Source organism: Cyrtonyx montezumae, unplaced genomic scaffold (genome assembly GCF_038088225.1).
Source record: "Cyrtonyx montezumae isolate F1298 unplaced genomic scaffold, pur_monq_1.0 scaffold_62, whole genome shotgun sequence".
NCBI lineage: Eukaryota > Metazoa > Chordata > Aves > Galliformes > Odontophoridae > Cyrtonyx > Cyrtonyx montezumae.
The window spans coordinates 251,133-273,295 of NW_027072070.1; the positions used below are offsets into that span (position 1 = coordinate 251,133).

The following is a 22,163-nucleotide window of genomic DNA, read 5'->3' on the forward strand; positions in this document are numbered from 1 at the left end:
TCTGTGGCATGTTCTTCTAAACAGAGAGCCAAAACCAAGCCTGTACCAAATGGGAATGGAAAGAACCAGAACCTTCAGCTGTACATTACCTTCCTATGAGGAAAGCTTTGGAGCCAGCACTGGGCACTAGGTTTTGGGGTACTCTGATGTCCTTTGGTGGCAAGAGCTGTTTTATGACAGAAGGTGCTGCCAAGAACACAGGCTGGAGATGGAACCAGTTCCTATGCAAGTCACTGCTGTCCCTCTGTGGCTGCTGCTGGAAATTGGATTAGAGAGTACAGCTTCTTCTAACTTCCAGCCCAAGTACCTGGCATTAATGATGCTCATCCCAGAAGAGATGACACCACCGTGATCAGTTATTTGGTTTGACACAGGCTGGGGAACCAAGATCACTCTCTGGCCAAAACGGCTTTCCACCTCATCCTCTCACTTACTGCATAATCTAAGAAGGGGAAAAGAGAACCTAAAAAAGACCATGTTTTCTGCTCTAGAAAATTGAGATAATGCACAATGTGTTTAACTTCTGCAGCTACTGTGGGACTTTCAATTCTTACACAGCTCTTTGAGTCTCAGATTAAAGGTGCCATAGAGACTGAGAGACCAAAAAGATTTCTCTACAAGTGGCAGTGTTTGTTCACTCCATAAATTCTATCAAGAGAAATAAAACAGTCGTGTCTTTCCTCTAAAAAATGTCTTTCCTCTAACAAGAATTACCAAACTGTGAACTCAATCAGCTAGAAATCTTTTAGAAATCTTTAGATACCTAAGAGTCACTGCTTCCAGGCAGAATAAGTCCATTCCAAGGAAGAGAAAGCCAAGTAACAATGTCACAATTCCTGCAGGAATGGGAAAGATCAGCCTGGTCAAACTCAAACACCAAAAGGAAGCATAAAGGAAGTGGAAACAAGAAGAGGTCATTTGACAGCAATGCAGAGATTTGTCCCAGTGTACCTGCTGAGGTGAGTTTAGCAAAGCCAGAGTTCTGCTGCAATTGAATGTGCCAGGCATATGGAATGGAGAAAGAGCTTGTGGAAATATGTAGGTAGGAAAAGGAAGGCTAGGGAGACTATGGGCCCACGGTAGAAGGGGGAAGGGCACTTGGTGAGAGAGGTCATCGAAAAGTCTGTGATACTCATTTCGTTTCTGATCTCACAGTTTATGAGTTGGACTGGGCTTCTTGGTATATTAGGTTCCTGAGACAGTAGGGAAGTGCTGGAGCAATAAGAGGTGAACTCCAAATAGCTAAGCAAACAGGATCCTGAGTTGGAAGAGCCTGACAGAAATCACAGATTACCTTGGACGGCTTGGATTGGAAGGACCTTGGACACCATCCAGTTCCAACTCCCTTGCTGTGTGCACGGCTGTCACACAGTATTGATTGGGCCCTTGACATCTTGAACATTTGCAAGGAAGGGACATCCACAACTTCCTTGGGCTGCCTGTTCCACACCTGTTCCATGTCTCACATTGTGATATAAGGAAAGTAAGGAATTCCTTTCAAACATCAAATGAAAATCTCCCTTGTAGTTTATTAACATTCATCCTTGTCCAGTTATTCAGAAATGATGTAACAAGTCAGTATGCACCTATTTTATATGAGCAAGACCACGGCTAGAAGATGGAAGGAAAGCATTATCCAGAGTAGTGCCTTCACATTTCAGATGCTCAACACAAGAAAGATGTCAGCAAGCTGGACTGGATTTGGGAGGGCTCAAACAAGAGGACTGGGGCTGGAACACTTCACGTGCGAGGTAAGACTGAGGGACATGGGCTTGTCCAGTGTGAAGAAGGGAAGGCTGAAGGGGATCTGACTGCAGCCTGCCAGAACCTAGAGGAGGCAATGGAGAGCACAGAGCCAGGCCCTTCCCCATGTGCATGTTGGGTGATAAAAGAGAATGTATGGAGAGGTTCGGCCTGTGCATCAGAAAAGCAACTTTTTCACCACCAGATGATACAGGAATTGGTGTAGGTCACCCAATTACTTTCTCCAGTCTCTGCCCACGGAGGATTGCAAAATCCATCAGGAGTAAATGCTAAACAACTTGGTATAACTCTTTCTTGACAGGTTGCACTGCAGACATCCTCCAGGTTCCTGTCCAGCCTGGCATATCTTGTGATCCTATGTCCTCCTGGCTGACGGCTGATGGGAAGAGAGTAGAAGTTTACAGGGCATGAAGCGTCCTGTGCCATCTAACCAAGTGTGGTGGTCCTGTGACCATCTAAAACAAGATCTGAGGAAATGGAAAGAGATCAATACCACAGTGTGACTCAGTCAGCACAAACCCTGGGAGCTGTCATGGGCAGTTCTGTGCAGGGATTTAGGGCACTTGTGTAGAAAGGTGCTATCACGTCAACCTATGGGGCCTTAGCTGTGCAATGTGGAGCCTTTATTCGCTAACAGGCTAAAGTGCCATCATGTCAACCCATACAAATCTACAGGGGAAATGTGCTCTCAGATCAACTCTTCGGGTGCTATGGGGGAGAAGATCCACCAGGTCAACTTTAGGGCACTAAGAGTTAAATGAGCCATTAGGTCAATACTTATGGTGCTATGGTGGAAAAGAGCCATAGCCAAATTGAAGGTGTGACAGGGAAGAGGAACTGTCAGGTCAACCCATAGTGCTCTATGGGGGAAAAGAGCCATCAGGTCAAGCTGTTGGACGCAAAGAAGAATAGAGCCGTCAGGTCAAACCATAGGGCAAAATGAGAATTACAGAGCCATCTAGTCAACCCATAAGGCTCTACCTTGGCAATGATCCATCAGGACATACCATAGTACAGTGTGAAAAGAACAATCAGGTCTTCCCCTAGGGGGCAAAAGGTGAAAAGACCCATCACGCCAACACATAGAGTGCTAAGGGAGAATGGAGCTATCAGGTCAACCTATATGGCCTTTCTTTTGCAGTGTCAAGCCTTGTTTCACTAACGGTGTAAAGAGCCATCAGGTCAATCCATAAGGCTCTACTTGGGTAATGAGATGTCAGGTAAACCCATAGTGTTTTATGGGGGAAAAGAGCTATCAGGTCAGCTCAAAGGGAGATAGGGAAAAGAGCCATCACGTCAAGCCATAGGGCGCAAAAAGGGGAAGAGCCATCAGGACATTTTGTCGGACTCTTCTGGGGGTAATGAGTCTTTAGAAATGCTGAGAGAAAGGTGCACACGAATCGATACCAATTTAGTTTAGAATTTATTGAGTAAGCAATAAACGAGCGAAACTGTGCTGGGCAGCCGGGAGTCTCCACTCCATCAAAGAGGTGTGCGCAGGGCCTTCCATCCCTTCCTTTTATTGTCTCTTCCTTCTGCATTCATGGCACATATACTTTTCTTTCTGCGACTGTGCCAGCTGTTCCTAGGGGGTCATTAACAATGCCGGCAGATGCACCCCAGCACACAGCAGGCTTTTCCCGTGGCCCCAAGATCTCCAAATCACGAGCAGCAGTCTCTGCACATTCTCCAAGATGCATGGCATGCGCCTTTGCTCTTAGAAACAGCAGGCTCACACAGCTTGACTCAAGTCCTCAGGACAACTTGTGCGCCCAGGGCACAGCCACAAGACCAGAGAGGCATGCTCCAGCTCTGGAAAAACCCATTCCAATGCCTCAGCCCTGCACACCCATGGAAAGCCACGTGGTGTCTTTGGGCCGTGCTGCAGCCGGCAGCCCCTGAGTCAGAGGGCAGCTGGCAGTACCGGAGCCCCATGCAGCTTCTGTGGGCGCTAGACACAGCAGGATTCCACGGCTTGTCCCCAGATATCAGTGGGTACAACAGAATCTGCCCGGTTGGAACATGTCCCGGGCAAACAGCGTGAGCATGCCCCAAGGCCCAAGTGCTGCAAACACCAGTCAGGGAACACTTGGCGTACGCTCAGTGACATCGAGGGCTGAGGGTCAGATTCTTGCCCCTGCTGACTCCCAGACCAGGGATGTTGGAGTGCAGGTTGAGCCGCAAGAGTTGGAAGAGAATGCTGCGATACAAAAGGCAGGACATCCATCTGGTGCACTGCAGGGACATCTGAGAATGTGTCCATGCTCTCTTGTTTTTTCCCTGACACTGTGGAGGGTGTGGAAGAAGAAGGGCAAGACAAGTGTCAGGAAGATGCTGCAGAGGCAGCCAGTGTGCCACGCAGCAGACCTGGCTCCTCACCTGGTGAGGTGAAGACTACAAACTCTTTTCTTGAGCCTTGAATCGCAGACATTTTCATGGGTCTACGAAACGTGGTAACTTTAACTCTCTCATCATCCTCATCATCACTATGTCCATGCCTCTCACTTTTCTTTGTTGCCTTTCTTGGTGGTGGTGGTGTTGAGGACCCCCCCTCGCCTGGATCTTCCTCTTCTTTCGCCACCTCTTCTTAAATCAGCTTCCCCTGTGGCTGATGATCCCAGACCTGAGGGGCATTTGCCCACATGCGAGGAGGGAGCAGAATCTGCAGCCTATCAGCAGGAGGTGAGTAAAGTGCCCACAATTGGCACCGGGTGTGAAATAGGGCAGTGGCAGGAGCGATGCTGGGGTGTGCACTGTTGGGAGATGCCTGGTGCTGCATTCGTTGCAGCCAGCTCAATGCACAAGGCTGTACATCCCCTCCATTAGCCCTGGCTTGCCTACAAGTGAGGGGCATGGGAAGGAGATCCCTTGTCTGGGACCCTCACACCCATAGCATCACCAGCCAGTGGCATACACGGCTGTGCTTTTCGTCTCCCCACACGTTTCTGCAGAGGCCGGAGGAAAAGCACAGAGCTCTGAGTACTTCATAGAGACACCAGAGGATGGCCCAGGTACATTCCCAGGCAGAAAGCCATCCCAGACAGGATCCTGCCGCCATTGGCTGGCAGAGATCTGTGCCCTGCCGTATTGAGGTCAGTCCTCCCAAGGAAATTCCACGGTGCTGGGAGCAGTCAGGGCCTTGCCTCTGCCCCTTACCTACAGCTCTCTGTGCCCCACAGGTACCACTGCCACACCACATGCAGCAGCTCACCGCCACATGCAGCAGCTGTCATCAGGAGGGCACTTCGGGCTCTGTGCAGGGCTTTCACCTACAGCTGCACGAAGGGACGGTGAGAGGAGAAGCACCAGGCTGCCAGCACCAGGCAGCTTCCCGGACATGGCAGCTTCCATCTTTGGATGCAGAATGATCATCAGCTGATCCCGATCCTGTCTCTTCCACGTCTTCTCCAAGATGCAGAGCCCGTGCCATGGGCATTAGAGACAACAGACTGCCAGAGATTTCCCCAGGCCCTCAGGAACCTGACATCTCCAGCACGTGGCAGCATGAGCTGAGAGCCGGAGGCCAGTCCTGCAAGACTTATCACCCATTTTCCTGCCTCTGCATTCCAGACCCAAGCCTGGGAACACCTGCAAGATGAGCCCAGGGGCTGGCCACCGAGGCTGCTGAGATCCCCGCAGCTCAGACAGATGCTCAGGAGGGCACCAGAGACAGCAGGTGCAGCCTCTACACCACAGAAGGGCTCAGATGGGCAGGCAGGTCCTGCAAATGAGCAGAACAAGGACAAGAAAGCAAACTTGACTCTCGCTGACATGACTGGACTGAAATGATAAAGAACCGTTTCCTAAGACATTGCAGCTAACAGAACTGACAGTTTGAGCAGTGACCTTGATGAGGGGATGGAGTCCACTTTCAGCAGTTTGCTGATGATACGAAGTTGGGAGGATTGGATGACACATCTGACTGTTATGCTGCCATTCAACGAGACCTGGTGTTATGGTTCTATGATTTTTGTTGTATTATTAATATTCCACATCATAACATAATGTGGAGTATTGGGAGTTAAAGAGTTAATGCTCCAGCTCTGTGGATTGTTGATAGTTCTGGGTGTACCTGTCTCAGAAGAGAAGAAGAACTGCATTCCCCAGAGGGCTTTGCGATGCTTTGCATTTTTACATATTTCCACCCAGAGGGAAAGATAAAAACTGTCTGCGGTCACAGGACTCTCTTCCCTTCGGGACCGAGCTCAGCAGTGGGTGTTTGTTGCAGCCGCCCACCTTCAGCGTTAGTGTAAGGCCTTCGGTTTATCGGACACTCTCTCTCTTGCTCATTTTATTTGACCCATTTGCCTCAACTCCAATTATATTATATTATATTATATTATTTTCCTTTCTGATATATATTTAGTAAATTAGCTTTCCTCCTCAGATTGTTGCCGCTGTTTTGTTCCTAGGCCCATCTCCCTTCTCCTTTTTCCCTTTCCCCTTTCCCCTTCCCTGGGGTGTGGGCCCATGGGTCCCCTGCCTCAATTGTCATGGTACCGGGTCAAACTGTCCCACAAACCGGTGACATTTTTGGCGCCCAACGTGGGGCAAAACTAGCTGCCTTAGCCGGGCAGAGACATACTTTTAGAGTGAATCTCAGTCTTTTGTTAGGAAGCTTATCTGTACTGCAGGTCCTGTACGGCAAAACACGACCTTGAAGTCCAGGCGTACTGCCAGTTCTGGGATATTTGTAAACTTTTCGGGTGCTGTCGGCTTGTTTGAGTAAAAGAAAAAAAAAATGTTTTTACTGTTTCTGTTAAAACTGCCCTTACAGGGATTGTATTTCATTGCTTTTTCCCTTTTAATGCTCAAAACGTATTGAAACTTGGTTAAGCTTGCCAGTCTGATCTATGGAGCCTGCTCCCTATATGACAAACTAAAAGCAGTGATGGAGGCACCTACCAAATACCTGGGCACCCCGACTAATGTAACAAATGATACCATGTTAACAAACTAAACAATATTTGAATGGGTGTCCAGGTTCTCCTCTCAGTTCCTTATGAATTTTCAAGATTACAGCTTAGGGACTATGTTAACGATTGGGATATCAGTCCTCCTGAATGTACTCTTTGTAATAGGATTTTACATCATGTGGAGGAAGCTTTTCCCAGAAACAGAGAATGCTGAATGGCAGGGAAAGTGGAGAGTTTTAGGAGAGAAATTAGAAGCATGGAGTCCCCCAGTGCCATGGGATTTTACTCCTGAACACTTGCAGAATCCTGAGGAGCTAGGCCTGTATCTGAGTAATGGGTGTTGCGGCTCAGAAAGATCTGAGGTGGAACAGCTTATCTGGGGCTTGGCTTATGCTTACCGAGGCATATATACTGTTCTGGAGAGAGAGAGTGTCCAAACTGAGGCTCAGGCCAAAGAGGAAAACCTCCCAGGCACATCTGACCAGCCAAAGGAAGCACCGGTATCAAAGTCAGTTGCCCCGGTGGAAGGCCAGAAATGGAAACGTGTGTCCTCACGCCTAGAATGCAAAGAAGAGGTGGCAAAAGAAGAGGAAGATCCAGGCGAGGTGGGGTCCTCAACACCACCACCACCAAGAAAGGCAACAAAGAAAAGTGAGAGGCATGGACATAGTGATGATGAGGATGATGAGAGAGTCAAAGTTACCACGTTTCGTCGACCCATGAAAATGTCTGAGATCCAAGGCTCAAGAAAGGAGTTTATTCGACGTCCGGATGAGAGTATTGTCACTTGGTTGCTTTGGTGTTGGGACAACGGGGCCAACAGCGTGTCCCTCGACAGTAACGAAGCTCGCCAACTAGGAAACATTGCCCATGACCCAGCTGTCGACAGAGGGATCAGCAGGTGTATGGATGGAATTGCCAGCCTCTGGCAACGAATGTTAGTAGCTGTGAGGGAAAGATATCCCTACAAGAGTGATGTGGCACCTAAAGTGAAAACATTCTTTTGCAGAACACTAATACGGTCAGAGACGCTCTGCACGTTATACCAGTTCTGCCGTGCCCAGTCAACTCCTGTTAACGAGGGTTTAGCACCATGCTTTTCCAAAAGTTCAAATAATACATCTTCACAACTCATTGTGGCACTGTCACACATTTTCTCAATACCCACAAAAGGTCTACACCGAGGGAGAGAGGAGGTATTCGAAAGCACAACTAACACCTCACCCCCACCCAGGGAGGCACAGCACACCTATCAAGCAAAGGTAAATACTGTTCCAATCACTCCTCCCTTTTGCTGAGAGGAGCACACAAAAAGACAGAAGCTTAAAACAACACTTTCTAAGGTAAACAAACTTCTTGGAGAGGTACACAGCTCCTCACTACCCAAGAGCCGCACACGAAAAAGCTTTAGTTATCAAACACCAAATGCAGAGAGGTCTTCCAGAGGAAGCATGCATGTATTTCACAAGTCCTCGAGAGGTATACACATAAATAGTAAAGTTTCAGAATTTGGAACGGTCTTCCTGGAGAGGTGCCCACATCTAAGTTTTCAAAAATATCACTCCTTGCAACTCCACGAGGTACACACAGAAAAACATTCAAATTTCACAGTTAAGTTATCAAATTCAGAATTCAGAGTGATCTTCTTGGACATATACAAACATTTAAATGAAAAAATATCACTCCTCACAACTCCAAGAGGCACACACAGAAAAAAAGGTCCAAATTATATCTGGAAGGACAACACTCTCACAAAGGGTATCCTGCCGACTACGCCAGAAGCAAACGCCATCCTGCTCGAGCAAATGACAGCACTAACTTCATGTCACGTGCGGCTCTGTGGAGTTACTTACGTGAAAATGGAGAAGATATGAAGGAATGGCATCAAAAACCCACCCCTGCACTGCGAGCACGGGTGAGGGAATTACAACACAGACCAACGACCAGTGAAGTTGTTCCTGTCACTACAGGTAACCAATAGAGGGGCCCTGCCCTCAGCCAGAGGAGGGAGAGGGATAATAGAGTGTATTAGACTGTGTGGATTCGGTGGCCTGGCACATCAGAACCACAAAAATATGAGGCACTGGTGGATACCGGTGCACAGTGTACTCTAATGCCTTCGAGTTATAAAGGGACAGAACTGATCTATATCTCTGGAGTGACTGGGGGCTCTCAGGAATTGTCTGTGTTGGAGGCAGAAATAAGCCTCACCGGTAAAGACTGGCAGAAGCATCCTATAGTGACTGGACAGGGGGCTCGGTGCATACTCAGTATAGATTATCTCAGAAGGGGGAACTTTAAGGATCCCAAGGGGTACCGATGGGCTTTTGGAATAGCTGCTGTGGACATAGACAACATTAAGCAGCTATCTGTTTTGCCTGACCTATCAGAAGATTTGTCTGTTGTGGGGTTGCTCCAAGTGGAGGAGCAACAGGTACCAATTGCTACAAAAACGGTGCACAGACGGCAGTACCGCACCAACAGGGATTCCTTGCTCCCCATTCATAACTTGATCTGTCAGCTAGAGAGCCAGGGAGTGATCAGTAAAACTCACTCACCTTTTAACAGCCCCATATGGCCGGTGCGTAAAGGCAGTGGAGAGTGGAGGCTGACAGTAGATTACCGTGGCCTGAATGAAGTCACACCCCCACTGAGTGCTGCTGTGCCAGACATGCTACAACTCCAGTACGAACTGGAGTCAAAAGCAGCCAAGTGGTATGCCACCATTGACATTGCTAATGCTTTTTTTTCAATTCCTGTGGCCACAGAATGCAAGCCACAGTTTGCCTTCACCTGGAGGGGCATCCACTACACCTGGAATCGTTTGCCCCAGAGGTGGAAACACAGCCCAACCATGGGTTGCCATGGGTTGATCCAAACTGCATTGGAACAGGGTGGTGCTCCTGAGCATCTGCAATACATTGATGACATTGTTGTATGGGGCAATACAGCAGAGGAAGTCTTTGAGAAAGGAGAGCAGATAATCCAAATTCTCCTACGAGCTGGCTTTGCTATCAAGCGAAGCAAAGTGAAAGGGCCTGCACAACAAATTCAGTTCCTAGGTATAAAGTGGCAAGATGGACGTCGTCACATCCCAACAGATGTGATTGACAAAATTACTGGTATGTCTCCACCCACCAGTAAGACAGAAACCCAAGCTTTTCTGGGTGTAGTGGACTTTTGGAGAATGCATGTTCCAAACTACAGTCTCATTGTGAGCCCTCTCTATTGGGTGACACGGAAGAAGAATGATTTTGTGTGGGGCCCTGAGTAGCATTAGGCTTTTGAGCAAATTAAGCAGGAGATAGCCTTTGCCGTGGCCCTGGGGCCAGTGCGGACGGGACAGGATATAAAGAACATCCTGTACACTGCTGCTGGAAAGGAAGGTCCCACTTGGAGTTTGTGTCAAAGAGCTTCTGGAGAGACCCGAGGCTGACCCCTTGGATTCTGGAGTCGGGCGTACAGGGGGTCTGAGGAGCGCTACACTCCAACTGAGAAGGAGATCTTAGCCGCGTATGAGGGGGTTCGAGCTGCTTCCGAAGTAATCAGTACTGAAACACAGCTCCTCCTGGCACCTCGACTGCCAGTGCTGAGCTGGATGTTCAAACGGACAGCTCGCTCTACCCATCATGCTACTGATGCCACTTGGAGTAAATGGATTGCACTGATTACACAGCGAGCTCGGATGGGGAACCTCAACCATCCAGGAATCCTGGAGGTGATCATGGACTGGCCTGAAGGCAAGAAATTTGGAACATCCCCATCAGAGGAGATACCACGTGCTAAAGAGGCCCCACCATATAACGAACTACTAGAGAATGAAAAGACGTATGCCCTCTTCACTGATGGATCGTGTCGTATTGTTGGGAAGCATCGCAGATGGAAGGCTGCTGTGTGGAGCCCCACACGACGAGTTGCAGAGGCCACTGAAGGAGAAGGAGAATCAAGTCAATTTGCAGAGGTAAAGGCTGTCCACCTGGCCTTAGATGTGGCTGAACGAGAGAGGTGGCCTGTGCTTTATCTTTACACTGACTCATGGATGGTGGCAAAAGCTTTATAGGGGTGGTTACAGCAGTGGGAACAAAATGGTTGGCAATGGAGAGGTAAACCTATTTGGGCTGCTGGAGAGACATTGCTGCCCGAATAAAGAATATGGTTGTAAAGGTGCACCATGTAGATGCTCATGTTCCTAAGAGCTGGGCATCTGAAGAGCAGCAAAATAACCATCAGGTAGATCGAGCTGCCAAAGGTAAGGTGGCTCAAGTAGACTTGGACTGGCAACACAAAAGTGAATTATTTCTAGCTCGGTGGGCCCATGAGACCTTGGGCCATCAAGGAAGAGATGCAACTTATAAGTGGGCTAGAGACCGAGGGGTGGACTTAACTATGGATGTTATTGCACAGGTTATCCATGACTGTGACACATGTGCCACAATTATATCACCTTATATTATTATACCGGGTCAAACTGTCCTGCAAACCAGTGAAACCTGGGCAGGCTGGAGAGCTGGGCAGTCAGAAACCGGATGAAATTGAACAAAAGCAAGTGCAGAGTCTTGCACCTAGGGAGGAATAATTGCATGCACCAGTACAGGCTGGGGGATGAGCTGCTGGAGAGAAGCTCTGTATAGAGGGACCTGGGTGTCCTGGTGGACAACAGGTTGACCATGAGCCAGTGGTGTGCCCTCATGGCCATGAGGGCCAGTGGTATTTTGGGATGCATTAAAAAGAGCGTGGCCAGCAGGTCAAGGGACGTGATCCTCCCCCTCTACTCTGCCCTGGTGAGGCCTCATCTGAAGCACTGTGTCCAGTTCTGGGCTCCCCAGTATAAAAAAGACAGGGATCTCTTGGATCGAGTCCAGCACAGGGCCACAAAGATGGGGAAGGGCCTGGAGCATCTCTCCTAGGAAGAAAGGCGGAGTGAACTGGGTCCGTTCAGCCTTGAGAAAAGAAGACTGAGAGGGGACCTGATCCAGGTTGATAAATATCTGAGGTGTGGGGGACAAAGTGGCGAGGCCAGACTCTTTCCAGAAGTGAGTGGAGACAGGACAAGGGGGAACAGACAGAAACTGCAGCACAGGAGGTTCCGCACAAATGTGCACAAGAAGTTCTTTACAGTGAGGGTGACAGAGCACTGGAAGGGGCTGCCCTATGGGGTTGTGGGGTCTCCTCTGGAGATACTCAAGACCCACCTAGATGCCTACCTCTGCGACCTGGTGTAGGGAATCTGCTTTGGCAGGGGGATTAGTCTCAATGATCTCTTGAGGCTATGATTCTAGGATTCTATTCTGTGATTCTCTGAAGTACTGCCTTTCTCTTTTCTAAAATCAGGTGAATCAAAGATTTTGCAAAGAGATCCCCAGAGACATCAAAACGAGAAAGCTACAATAAAATTCACTTGTAAGAAGGATATCTGTCTGCCTTAATCTATAGCTCTGCACTGCAGCTGTGTGGCTGGAGTGATACCTGGGTGAAACATATTGAAGGAGAATCGGGGGAGCAAATTTCAAGTGAAAAGGCAAAGATTTTTTATACTTGAAAGTTACTTCGTGCTCTTCTTTCTGTGTAATTCTGTGTATTTCATTTATTCACAGCTCTGATACTAGCTCAATTACTGGCGTGGCTTTGTATATGCAGAACATTTCCTTTCATGTAGACTTAAAGGAGTTTATTGTCCCACAGCAGTGTAGATGTTTTCTCTTTGTTTGTTTGACTTTTCTGTGGGTGGGGAGTAACTTAATGCTTTTTCCATGGAATTCTTAACTATGAATGAAATAGTTGTGTGAAATAGATTTTACAAGGAAGAAATGATGCAAAAATATTGTTCACGTATTTAACGGTATAGCTATATAATGGTATAGGTAGTACAGTTTAGTTTCTAAGGTGCTACTCTTTCATTAACCAGTATCAGAACACTGCTGCTTAGACTAATCGTTTGTGCACAGGTAGAGCAGGAGCGTAGTGTTTCAGTAATTCAGAGCACGGCTGTAGATGGATCCCAAGCAATTCCTGTCATCTTACCCTTTGTGCTCATACTTGAAGATGTGACTGGTGTCTGTCTGAGTGGACAGCACGCCAGGAATTCTTGGTGCATTTCAGTCGTATTTGAATCATAGAATCATGAGGTTGGAAAGCACCTACAAGACCATCTAGTCCAACTGTCCACCCATTCCCACTGCTACCACAAGCTGCTAAACCATATCTCCTAGCTCCTCATCCAGATGCCTCTTGAACGCTGCCAGGGACGGTGACTCCACCATCTCCCTGGGCAGGCCATCCAAAGCTGAACACAGTACTTGAGGTGCGGCCACTCCAGTGCTGAGTACGGGGGGATGCTCACCTCCCTGCTCCTGCTGGCCACTATTCCTGATGCAGGCCAGGATGCTGTTGGCCCTCTAAGCCACCTGGGCACACTGTCGGCTCGTGTTCAGCTGAGCATCAACCAGTGCCCCCAGGTCCCTTTCCTATCAGAGTCACCCAGCCACTCATCCTCAAGCCTATAGCGCTGCATGGGGTTATCGTGGCCAAAATGCAGCACCCGGCACTTGGCCTTGTTGGACGTCATCCCATGCAGCTCAACCCAGCGATTCAGCTTGTCTAGATCCCTCTGGAGGGCCTCCCTACGCTCAGGCAGATCGACACCACCTCCCAGTTTGGTATCATCTGCAAACTGACTGAGGGTACGCTCAGTGTCCTCATCCAGGTCATCAGTATTAAACAAGATGGGCCCCAGTACCAACCCTTGGGGGACACCACTCGTAACAGGACGCCAGCTGGACTTAATTCTATTAAGCACTACCCTCTGGCCACAGACCTCTAGCCAGTTCCTTACCCAAAGAAGGGTATTCCTGTCCAGACCACGGGCTGCCCAAAGTATCTCCCCAGGAGAATACTTTGAGTGACAGTGTCAAAGGCTTTGCTGAATTCCAGGTAGACTACATCAGCAGCCTTTTCCTCATCCACCGGACTGGTCACCCAGTCGTAAAAGGACATGAGGTTGGTCAAGCACAACTTGCCTTTCATGAACCCGTGCTGGCTGGGCTTGATCCCCCAGATGCCACGCACATGTCGTGTGATCTCAACCAAGGTGATTTGCTCCATAACTTTCCTTGGCACTGAGCTCAGGCTGACAGGCCCGTAGTTCCCCGGATCCTCCTTATGGCCTTTCTTGTAAATGGGAGTCACATCCGCAAGGGTGAGTGGGGCTTCTGTGGGGTGGAAGAGAGTTCTGGGGCCAGGAGGAAGGGTGAAAAGGGGGAAGCTGGGGTGCTATAGGGGGCTTCTATGGGGTGGAACGGGAGCCTGGGGAAGAGAGAGAGGGTTGTGGTGGATAACTTGTGGTGTTGTGAATGGTGAAAATGGGGAATGTGGCTTCTGTTGGGGGGAGAGGGGGTATTGGTGGTTTATGGGCAGGTTTGGCCCTGTTCCGTGACTAATGAGGCAGAGAACCCATGGCCCCACAGCACAGCAATGGGGAAAGGGGAAAAGGGAGAGGGTAGGGAGAAGGACCTAAAAACAAAACAGCGGCAACGATCTGAGGAAGAAAAGTAATTCATTAAATAAGATGTTAGGAAGCAAAAGAATGCAATATATTAAAGTAGAATTGGAATTGAAGCTGATAAATCAAATCAAAAGAGGCAGTGACTGAAACCAAAGGCCTTCCTCTAAAGCTGAAGGTGAGATGGTGAGAGAGCTCCCAGTGCCAATGAGCAGCACAAAGATGTCTTAGAACTTGTGTGCAGTTTTCTTTCCCTCTGTGTTCCTCTTTCCTTCAGGGGATCCTGCCCACAATGTCACTGTGAAATGTCTCATCCCACTTGGAATGCTGCGAGGAAAGTGAATCTCTGGGGTTCCCAAATACAGCACTCCCTGCTCCCGGCAGTGTTGTGGGAGCAATGGAGTTATGGCAGTGACATAGAGGAGCAGTGCCAGGCAATTGATGGAGTGCTATAACAAGTGATCAACAACTGCCAAGCAAAAGTGAGCAACTTCCTAACAAGAGCTCATCAGCGTTACAGGTAGAGTACTTTGGAGCTGTTGCTCTTTCCCTATCAACTGATTGAAGAGAAATTCAGGCAACGGCTCCTGAAGAAAAACTAGAAGAAAGACAAGAAGAGAGAAAACCAAGAGGCGTCAGCCCTGCCACTCAGGGCGGGCAGTGGTCTGCTGTGCCAGTGCCATCATGGGCCATGGCCAGCCCTGGCCATGATGTCACTGTGGCACTGTGGCAACGTTTGTGACACAGCCACCTGGGAGGGGCATAAAGGCAGTGCACGGTGGTGGGTCTCACATCCTGAAGGAGCATCGGCAGCGAGCAGATGTCTCTGCAAGGGATGAGCTCTGGCGTGGCTAGTGCCAACAAGGAGCAACCCGCTGGCATGAGACACAACAAGATGAGCCTCTGCAAGGACATCTCCACAGTGAGGCGTGCCTCCAGGCTGACAGACACCGACACCAAAGGTACACGGGTCCACAGCCACCACAGGAGTGGTGCTGCAGCCAATCTCAGGGCTGTGATGATGCTTTCCATGGGCCACCTCACTCCTGCCTGACAGTGGTAGGAGTGCCGGGAAGCTGCAGATGCAGAGTGTGACCTGCTTTTCCTTTGCCCTCAAGAGCGAGTTGCCATCTGGAATGCAGTGGCTGCCTGTGTAAGAGAGCAGCTCATGGTGCAGAAGGTGTGTTAGCTGTCGTGTTCCTCCTCTGTCTGTCCAGCTCAGTCTGGACTTTCTCAGACTCTTCCCCTCCACAGAGGGCAGGAAACTCACCCCACATTTCCCAACTGCTCATCCCATGGGTTCCCTACAAATGCAGTACCGCTTGTGTTAGGCAAGGACATGTCTCGGGAATAATTCTGGCCCCTGGAAACATCTGGATCCCATCAGGCTGCTTCTGCCCTGACTGCTGTGCTGCATTTGTCAGGGCAAGGGGAGGGAGAGGACTGTGCAGCTCCTTCCCAAAGCCATTCCTGCTGCCCTGGCTTGTGCCTCTGAACAGTGGGAGAAGGCTTCTGAGCTCTGTCCCTACAGTGGACCACCTCCAGCTCTTCCTCTAGCTAGCTCATAGCCCTTCAGCCCTTCTTTTCTATTCCACTTGCAGGGGGTCTGGATTCCCACTTTTGGCTCGTTCGACATTGTCCCCAAAGACATCAATTCCAGGGACGGGACCGTGACTCTGTTCTGGCCTGTGTTCCACCTGGCTAAAAACCTCATCGGCATGCACCGCCTCAAGTTCAAAAAGGAATCCCTGACAGGTAGGAGGAGGAATTAAACCCTTGCTGGCTTCATGGAAAGGGCAAACAGGGCCATGACCTCCGTTCTCAGAAGCAAAGCCTGCTCTCCAAGGAGACCATGCAAATATGGGGCCGTTCTGGGTGATGTCGGCAATAAGCAGCTCTAGGGAAGCACCTGTGGAAGAGCAACTGTATGATCAAACTGTCCCTTGCATTTTCCAGCCCATAAGGAACTGGAGCTCCTGAAGTACAGCAAGGTGGCCACAATTGCCAATGTGACACAGCAGAGAGGGCGAGCCTGTGTCCAAAGCACCGTGTCCCTGCTCTCCAGCTGTCTGCAGAATGGGGAGAATGTTGCCTTTGTCCTGAAGGGCATCGGAGTGCTCTTTATTGACAGACTGACTTTCCAAATGAACTTCTACTATGACTTGGTTGAGAAGCTGTCTGGGACAGAGATACTCAGAAGAGCTGTTTCCAAGGTGAGGTTTTGGTTTCTCTGTGGCCCGGGCAGTGCCGTGACACTTGCTGTGCCCGCATGTGGCCCTGCAGGACCTGGCTGTGGTGCTGTCAGCTCTGCCTGCTTTGGGCTCCTCCAGTACTCTGCAGTGCCTCAGCCGTGACAAGGACGTCCCACATCCTCCTTGTTGCTCCCCTGCAGGCCCCCTGGCTGCTGGACATGCTGATATCCCACGTTACATCTCTGGCCTCCCTGACTCTCTCTCCCTGGCTCATCATCTTTCCCAGGTGAGTGTGTTGGTGACTGCAGCTGCTGCCTGATGCAACTGCTCTGTTCTCATTCCATAGCATTTGTTCCTTGTGTCTGTGGGTGTCCTGCCCATGAGGGTATTTCATAGAATCATGGAATCATTTGAGTTAGAAGGAACCCCGAAAGGGCACCTAGTCCCACTCCCCTGCCAGGAATGGGGACACCCACTGCCAGATGAGGTTGCTCTAAGCCCGGTCCAGTCTGATCTTGAACAACTGTTGGGGCACCCACCACCTTTCTGGGCACAATGATCCGGTGCCTCACCTCCCTTCTGTCAAAAACTCCTTTCTTATATCTAGTCTAAATCTTCCCACTCTCTTTCCACCTGAAAGTATTTCCCCTTGTGCTATCCCAACTGGCCCTGCTAAAGAGCCTGGCCTCTTCCTCTTCAAGACCTCCTTTAGATATTGAAAGGCCAAGATCGCATCTCCCCAGAGCCATTATTTCTCCGGTCTGAACAGCCCCACCTCTCTGAGTCTGTGCTCCTAGGGGAGATGTTCCATCCCTTGCGTTATTTTTGTGGCCCTCCTCTGGATGTGCCCTAACAGCTCTGCATGTCTCCTGTCACTGTTGGGTCACCGAAGACTTTATAAATGTGCCTGTGAGCAGACAGTCACAGAGAGCAACAGGGACTGGTGGAGCGCTGTGTCACACCAGTGTCTCCTCCGTGTGTACAGGTTTCAAATGGAGTTTGTACCCAAATCACCGCTCAGCACATCCCGGAAGTTCTCCAGAAACATCTATGGTGAAGTGAAGCCAAAGAAAGGAGGGGCTTTGCCTCCTCTTGTCCGGGCCAAGACAGGTAAAGCAGCTGTCACGTCCTTTCCATGGTACATACCATGATGGGAAGTCCCTTGCTTACCATCAGCCGAAGGCTGTGCCTTGTGCCAGAGCTTCACGCCAGCTCAGCTTGGCCTCTTCTCATGGGGAGTTGTTGGCTTCACCAAAACTAAGGCGCTGAGGGTTACGTGCCTCCACCCCTGCCTCTGTCTATATCAGGAGGATGCGGGGATCCCAGGCCCTACCCTCCCCCAGGAAATGTCCCTTAAATTCACCCTGTCACCTCATCATCACCGCCCAGCTCCCCTTTCCCAAAGCCAGCGGCAGTAATGCAGTGCCAAAACAGAGCTGAATTGCAGAGAGGAGGAGTGGGGCCAGAGATGGTGTCAGGGAGGGTGCGAGGGTGGTGGGGATTGTGGCAGCACGGGGAGCATAGCGACCTTCTGGGGTGTTTTGGGAAAAAGGCCCAAGTGCCCGTTGTCACTGAGCCAAAGGGGGAATTCACAGTGAATCTCCTGTGCCTTCCAATTACAGTGAGATTTGCTGAAAGGACAAAGTTCATCAAACGCTTGGACACTGCGAATATAGAGAGAAGACACTTCGCAAGGATAAGGAACTTACTGATGGAGAGATCTGTGTCCAGGTGAGGCTGGAGGCTCCGGGTTGGGATCTGCATGGGGGGATGTTAGTGAGCGGAAAGGAGCCTATTCTCCAACCACAAAGGGTCACTGTTTGTGGCCGCCTTACAATGGTGAATACAGCACCCGGGGTGGGGGGATAGGGATGCCAGGAGTGCCCCAGCTAACAGGACTGGTCCCTGTGCAGATCTCAGGAGAGCCACGGGGCAGCCAGTGAGCTGTCTGTGGGGAAGGCAGTGTTGCAGCCAAGGGTCTTGGCTCAGGGTTGCAGAATGCAGCCCCAAAGCCATTGCTGTTCCACTCAAGCAGACCCCTCTCGCTCTGTCCTTTCAGTCTGAAGCCAGCGATCCGGGGAGTGCCTGAAGCCCACAAGGAGCCAGTGACCTGCCAGCTGCAGGGCCAAGCAGGAACCGAAAGCCAAGAAGATCTTGGTCGAACACCGGGAACAAAACACATGACGTTCCATAATGAGGAACAAGCAGCAGAAGTGCATTGTGAGGGTGGAATGCTGGAGATGCAGAAAGCAAAAGCCTTGTGCAGTCACATCACAAAGAGGAACAAGGCAGCTTTTAAGCAAGATATGAGACCTTCATCGAGGACTGAGGGCAGGCTGTCAAAGGAGCCCGAAGGCAGACCAGCCACACACTTAGCTACGGCCTGTGACTCAGTCACACTACTCAGGAGGAGGGCTAAGAAGGCCAAGCCAGTGCGGGAATAACCTCAGGAGATGGCAGCATCAGCGTCTCCTCGCAAGTCCTCCACCAACAGATCTGGATTGCTGCCACCCATACACCAAGACACAGGGTCTCCCAGTGTCAGTCTCCAAAGACCAAAGCCCCACACACCAGGCAGGGGACACCCTACGCACACTGATGTGGGCATGGGGTGCCATAAACAGACAGAGCTGTGAGCTGAGGACTGCCCCGGCTCTGAGCTCCCGCATCGGCTGCAGGCTGCTACAGGAACTCGTGAGCTCCCTTCCATTCTCCATGTCCTGCTTTCAGCCGGGACAAAGTTGATTTGCTCCATTGGCTCTGGTATGATACCACGCTATGGTTTTAAGGAAGACAGTGGGCAGAATCACCTTGAAGGAAGGAAAGAGGAACACAGAGGGAAAGATAACACTGCACGCGGCTTCCAAGACTTCTTTTTGCTGCTCATCGGTGGTGGGAGCTCCCTCATCGTCTCATCTTCATCTTTAGTGGAAGTCCTTCTGTTCTGGACACACTCTCTCTCTCATTTTGTTTGATTTCTTAGCTTTGATTCCATTTATATTGTGTTATTTTGTGTTCCAATATTTTATTTAATAAATTAGTTTTCCTCCTCAGATCTTTGCTGCTGTTTTGTTTTTAGGCCTGTACTTCCTACCCTTTTCCCTTTTCCCCTTCCCCTTTCCTGGGGCGTGGGTCCGTGGTTTCCCGCACCCCATTTGTCACAGAACTGGGGCAGACCGACCAATAAGCTGTTGACACATGGCCCCTTCCACGTCCCCTCCTCTGTGTTCCTACCACGTTGCTCCCCGGTTGCCCCATGAGGGTTTCTGTTGTCCAAAAAGCCACCTCAACCACACCAAGGGGTCCTGGTGTCCCCATGGGGAGCTCCCGGCATCCCCATCGTTGGTTCTTAGATCCTCAAATCCACCATGACCACACGATGGGATTCTGGGTTAAAGTTAGGGCTGCTTATAGTAGGATTAGCATTGTGGTAAGAGTTATTGTTAGGATTACAGTTAGAGTTACGGATAGTTAAAGTTTGTCAGCTTAGGGTTAGAGTTACGGTTCTGCTTAGGGTTACGGTCAACATCAGATCCAAGACCTAGCAGGGCCATCACCATAAACTCAAGAGTAAACTAACCCCAGCCCTAGCCCCAACCCCAGCCCCATCTTCTACCCTTTTGCCAGCCCCTATAGGGGACAGAAGCAGCCCAGTACCAGCAGGATCATCCCCTGGGGCTGTGAAGCCACGCAGGCATTGTAAATCTGTACAAACACTGTGAGGCCATAGACATGCCATGGGGCCATACGAAAGCCATGGGGCCATATAGATGCTGTAGGGTCATCCTGGCTCAGAGCATGTACCTGAGGGCAGAGATGGTGGCCATCGCTTGCTGCCACAGTTTGGAGCACTGCTTTCCCTGCAGTTCCTCTGATAGGGTTAGAATTGGTGTTAGAATTAGGGTCTGGATTAGGTTTAGACTTTGGGTGAATGTCAGAAAAACATCTGCAATAATTTTAGGAGTCAGGTTCTCTGGTCAGGGAAATAGAAAAGGGAAAAGGGAGATGGACCTAGGAACAGAACAGTGGCAACAGTATAAAAAAAGACAGGGATCTCTTGGAAAGAGTCCAGAGCAGGGCCACAAAGATGGGGAAGGGCCTGGAGGATCTCCCTTATGAAGAAAGGAGGAGTGAACTGGGTTTGTTCAGCCTTGAGAAAAGAAGACTGAGAGGGGTCCTGATCCAGGTTGATAAATATCTGAGATGTGAGGGACAAAGTGGTGAGGCCAGACTCTTTTCAGGAGTGTGTGGAGAAAGGACAAGGGGAAACATCCAGAAACTGCAACACAGGAGTTTCCGAATGAATGTGAGCAAGAACTTCTTTACGGTTGAGGGTGACGGAGCACTGGCACGGGCTACCCAGGGGAGTTGTAGAATCTCCTTCTCTGGAGATATTCAAGACCTGCCTGGACGCCTACCTGTGTGACCTGGTGTAGGGAACCTGGTTTGGCAGGGGCGTTGGACTCAATGATCTCTTGAGGTCCCTTCCAAATCTTATGATTCTATGATCTGAAGATCAAAGTTGCATTGTGATTGACTACTTGTTCAGACTAAGCCTTTCTCACATCCAAATTCTGTGATTGAGACACATTGCCCACGTGGGACTTGGACCTCACAGCACCTTGCACCCCACGCAGAGAGCTGCTGTCCCCTTGTCTTTCATTTGACATCACACAAACCTCCATCCCAGTGCCTCAGGAAGGGTCCTGAGCCAACATGAGGAATAGGATCTGCCTTCCAAGGCTCTGGGGATCGAGGTTCAGCCTTTCTGCTTCATGAGAGAAAGAAGGGATTTCTCAGAATCACAGCCACCATCACAGTATCTTTGTCAACTTGTAACCATGGCTTCCAATTATCTGCTCCAACATGTCCCTGGGGAGGCTGTGTTGGTAATGGCCCCCAGTGGGGCCCATTATTACGCCCAAGAACTTCACTGCTACTTCTGACTTCATCTTCTTGAGCTCTTTGTGCTAACTTCTCTCTGCACTGGAGATTGATGAACTCAGCAGCAAGTTTCTCCTGGGGCCCATTACAGTCTAAAGAGCCTTCTTGTGCCATGCGCATTCCTGTCATCTTCTTCAAGTGTTCAGAGCTTGTACATCGAACTGGAGAGGTGTCTGGAGTGAGTCTGAAGACGAAGAGTCTGATGAGCTGTTAATAGGTCTCAATCTTTATTTAATTAAAATTCAGCTGAGAAAAGAATTTGAGGTGGTGCTTGGCAGTGGATGTTGATCCAGGATGTCCCCAAATGATTTCTGTTCTGACACTGTGTGGACAAACATTCTCCTCAACTTCTCCACCCCATTTCTACTTGCATTGGCCCCATGGGACTTCTATCACTTTTCCTCGCATCACTCTTCCCCTCTGAAGGCACCCACTCGGTGTTAAACTCCTTTACATGGACTCCACCTTCCTTTGCTGTGCACATGTCCTCCTAAAACATGCCCTGAACCACGGTGGTCATTTATTTAGGAGAGCTGGAGACACAACTGGAGGATGAGGGAAATCAAACACGCAGCGGCGTGGAACAGTGGTGGACGCTGGGCATTACTCACAGGGCATTGGCAGCGGCACCGCTGTCTATGTTGCAGTACCTGAAGGCATTTCTGTCCTCAAAACGCTGCTCTGGAACACACTGCTTTTTAAGACACAAAATCTTGTCAAATCCCTCAAAGTATTTTCAACTTAAAAGGAAATAGGCCTCATTATAATATCCAAAGTTGAGAAGAGTGTTAACACACCTTCATTGATTTCTATCTTTGTCTTCAATTCTTTTTTACAGTGTTACTGACA

General features: G+C 49.7%; 1 protein-coding gene across 1 annotated transcript in view; it reads left to right on the plus strand.

Annotated features, from left to right (window-relative positions):
• Positions 1-18,969, plus strand: part of LOC136057348 (uncharacterized) — a 64,795-nt gene extending 45,826 nt beyond the window's left edge. The window contains 10 exon segments of the mRNA XM_065750045.1: positions 14,992-15,140; positions 15,297-15,358; positions 15,780-15,933; positions 16,135-16,391; positions 16,571-16,656; positions 17,356-17,480; positions 17,993-18,101; positions 18,430-18,625; positions 18,659-18,908; positions 18,911-18,969. Coding sequence (XP_065606117.1) covers positions 14,999-15,140; positions 15,297-15,358; positions 15,780-15,933; positions 16,135-16,391; positions 16,571-16,656; positions 17,356-17,480; positions 17,993-18,101; positions 18,430-18,625; positions 18,659-18,908; positions 18,911-18,969 — 1,440 coding nt within the window. The 5' untranslated portion in view covers positions 14,992-14,998.
• Positions 18,970-22,163: the final 3,194 nt, after the last annotated feature.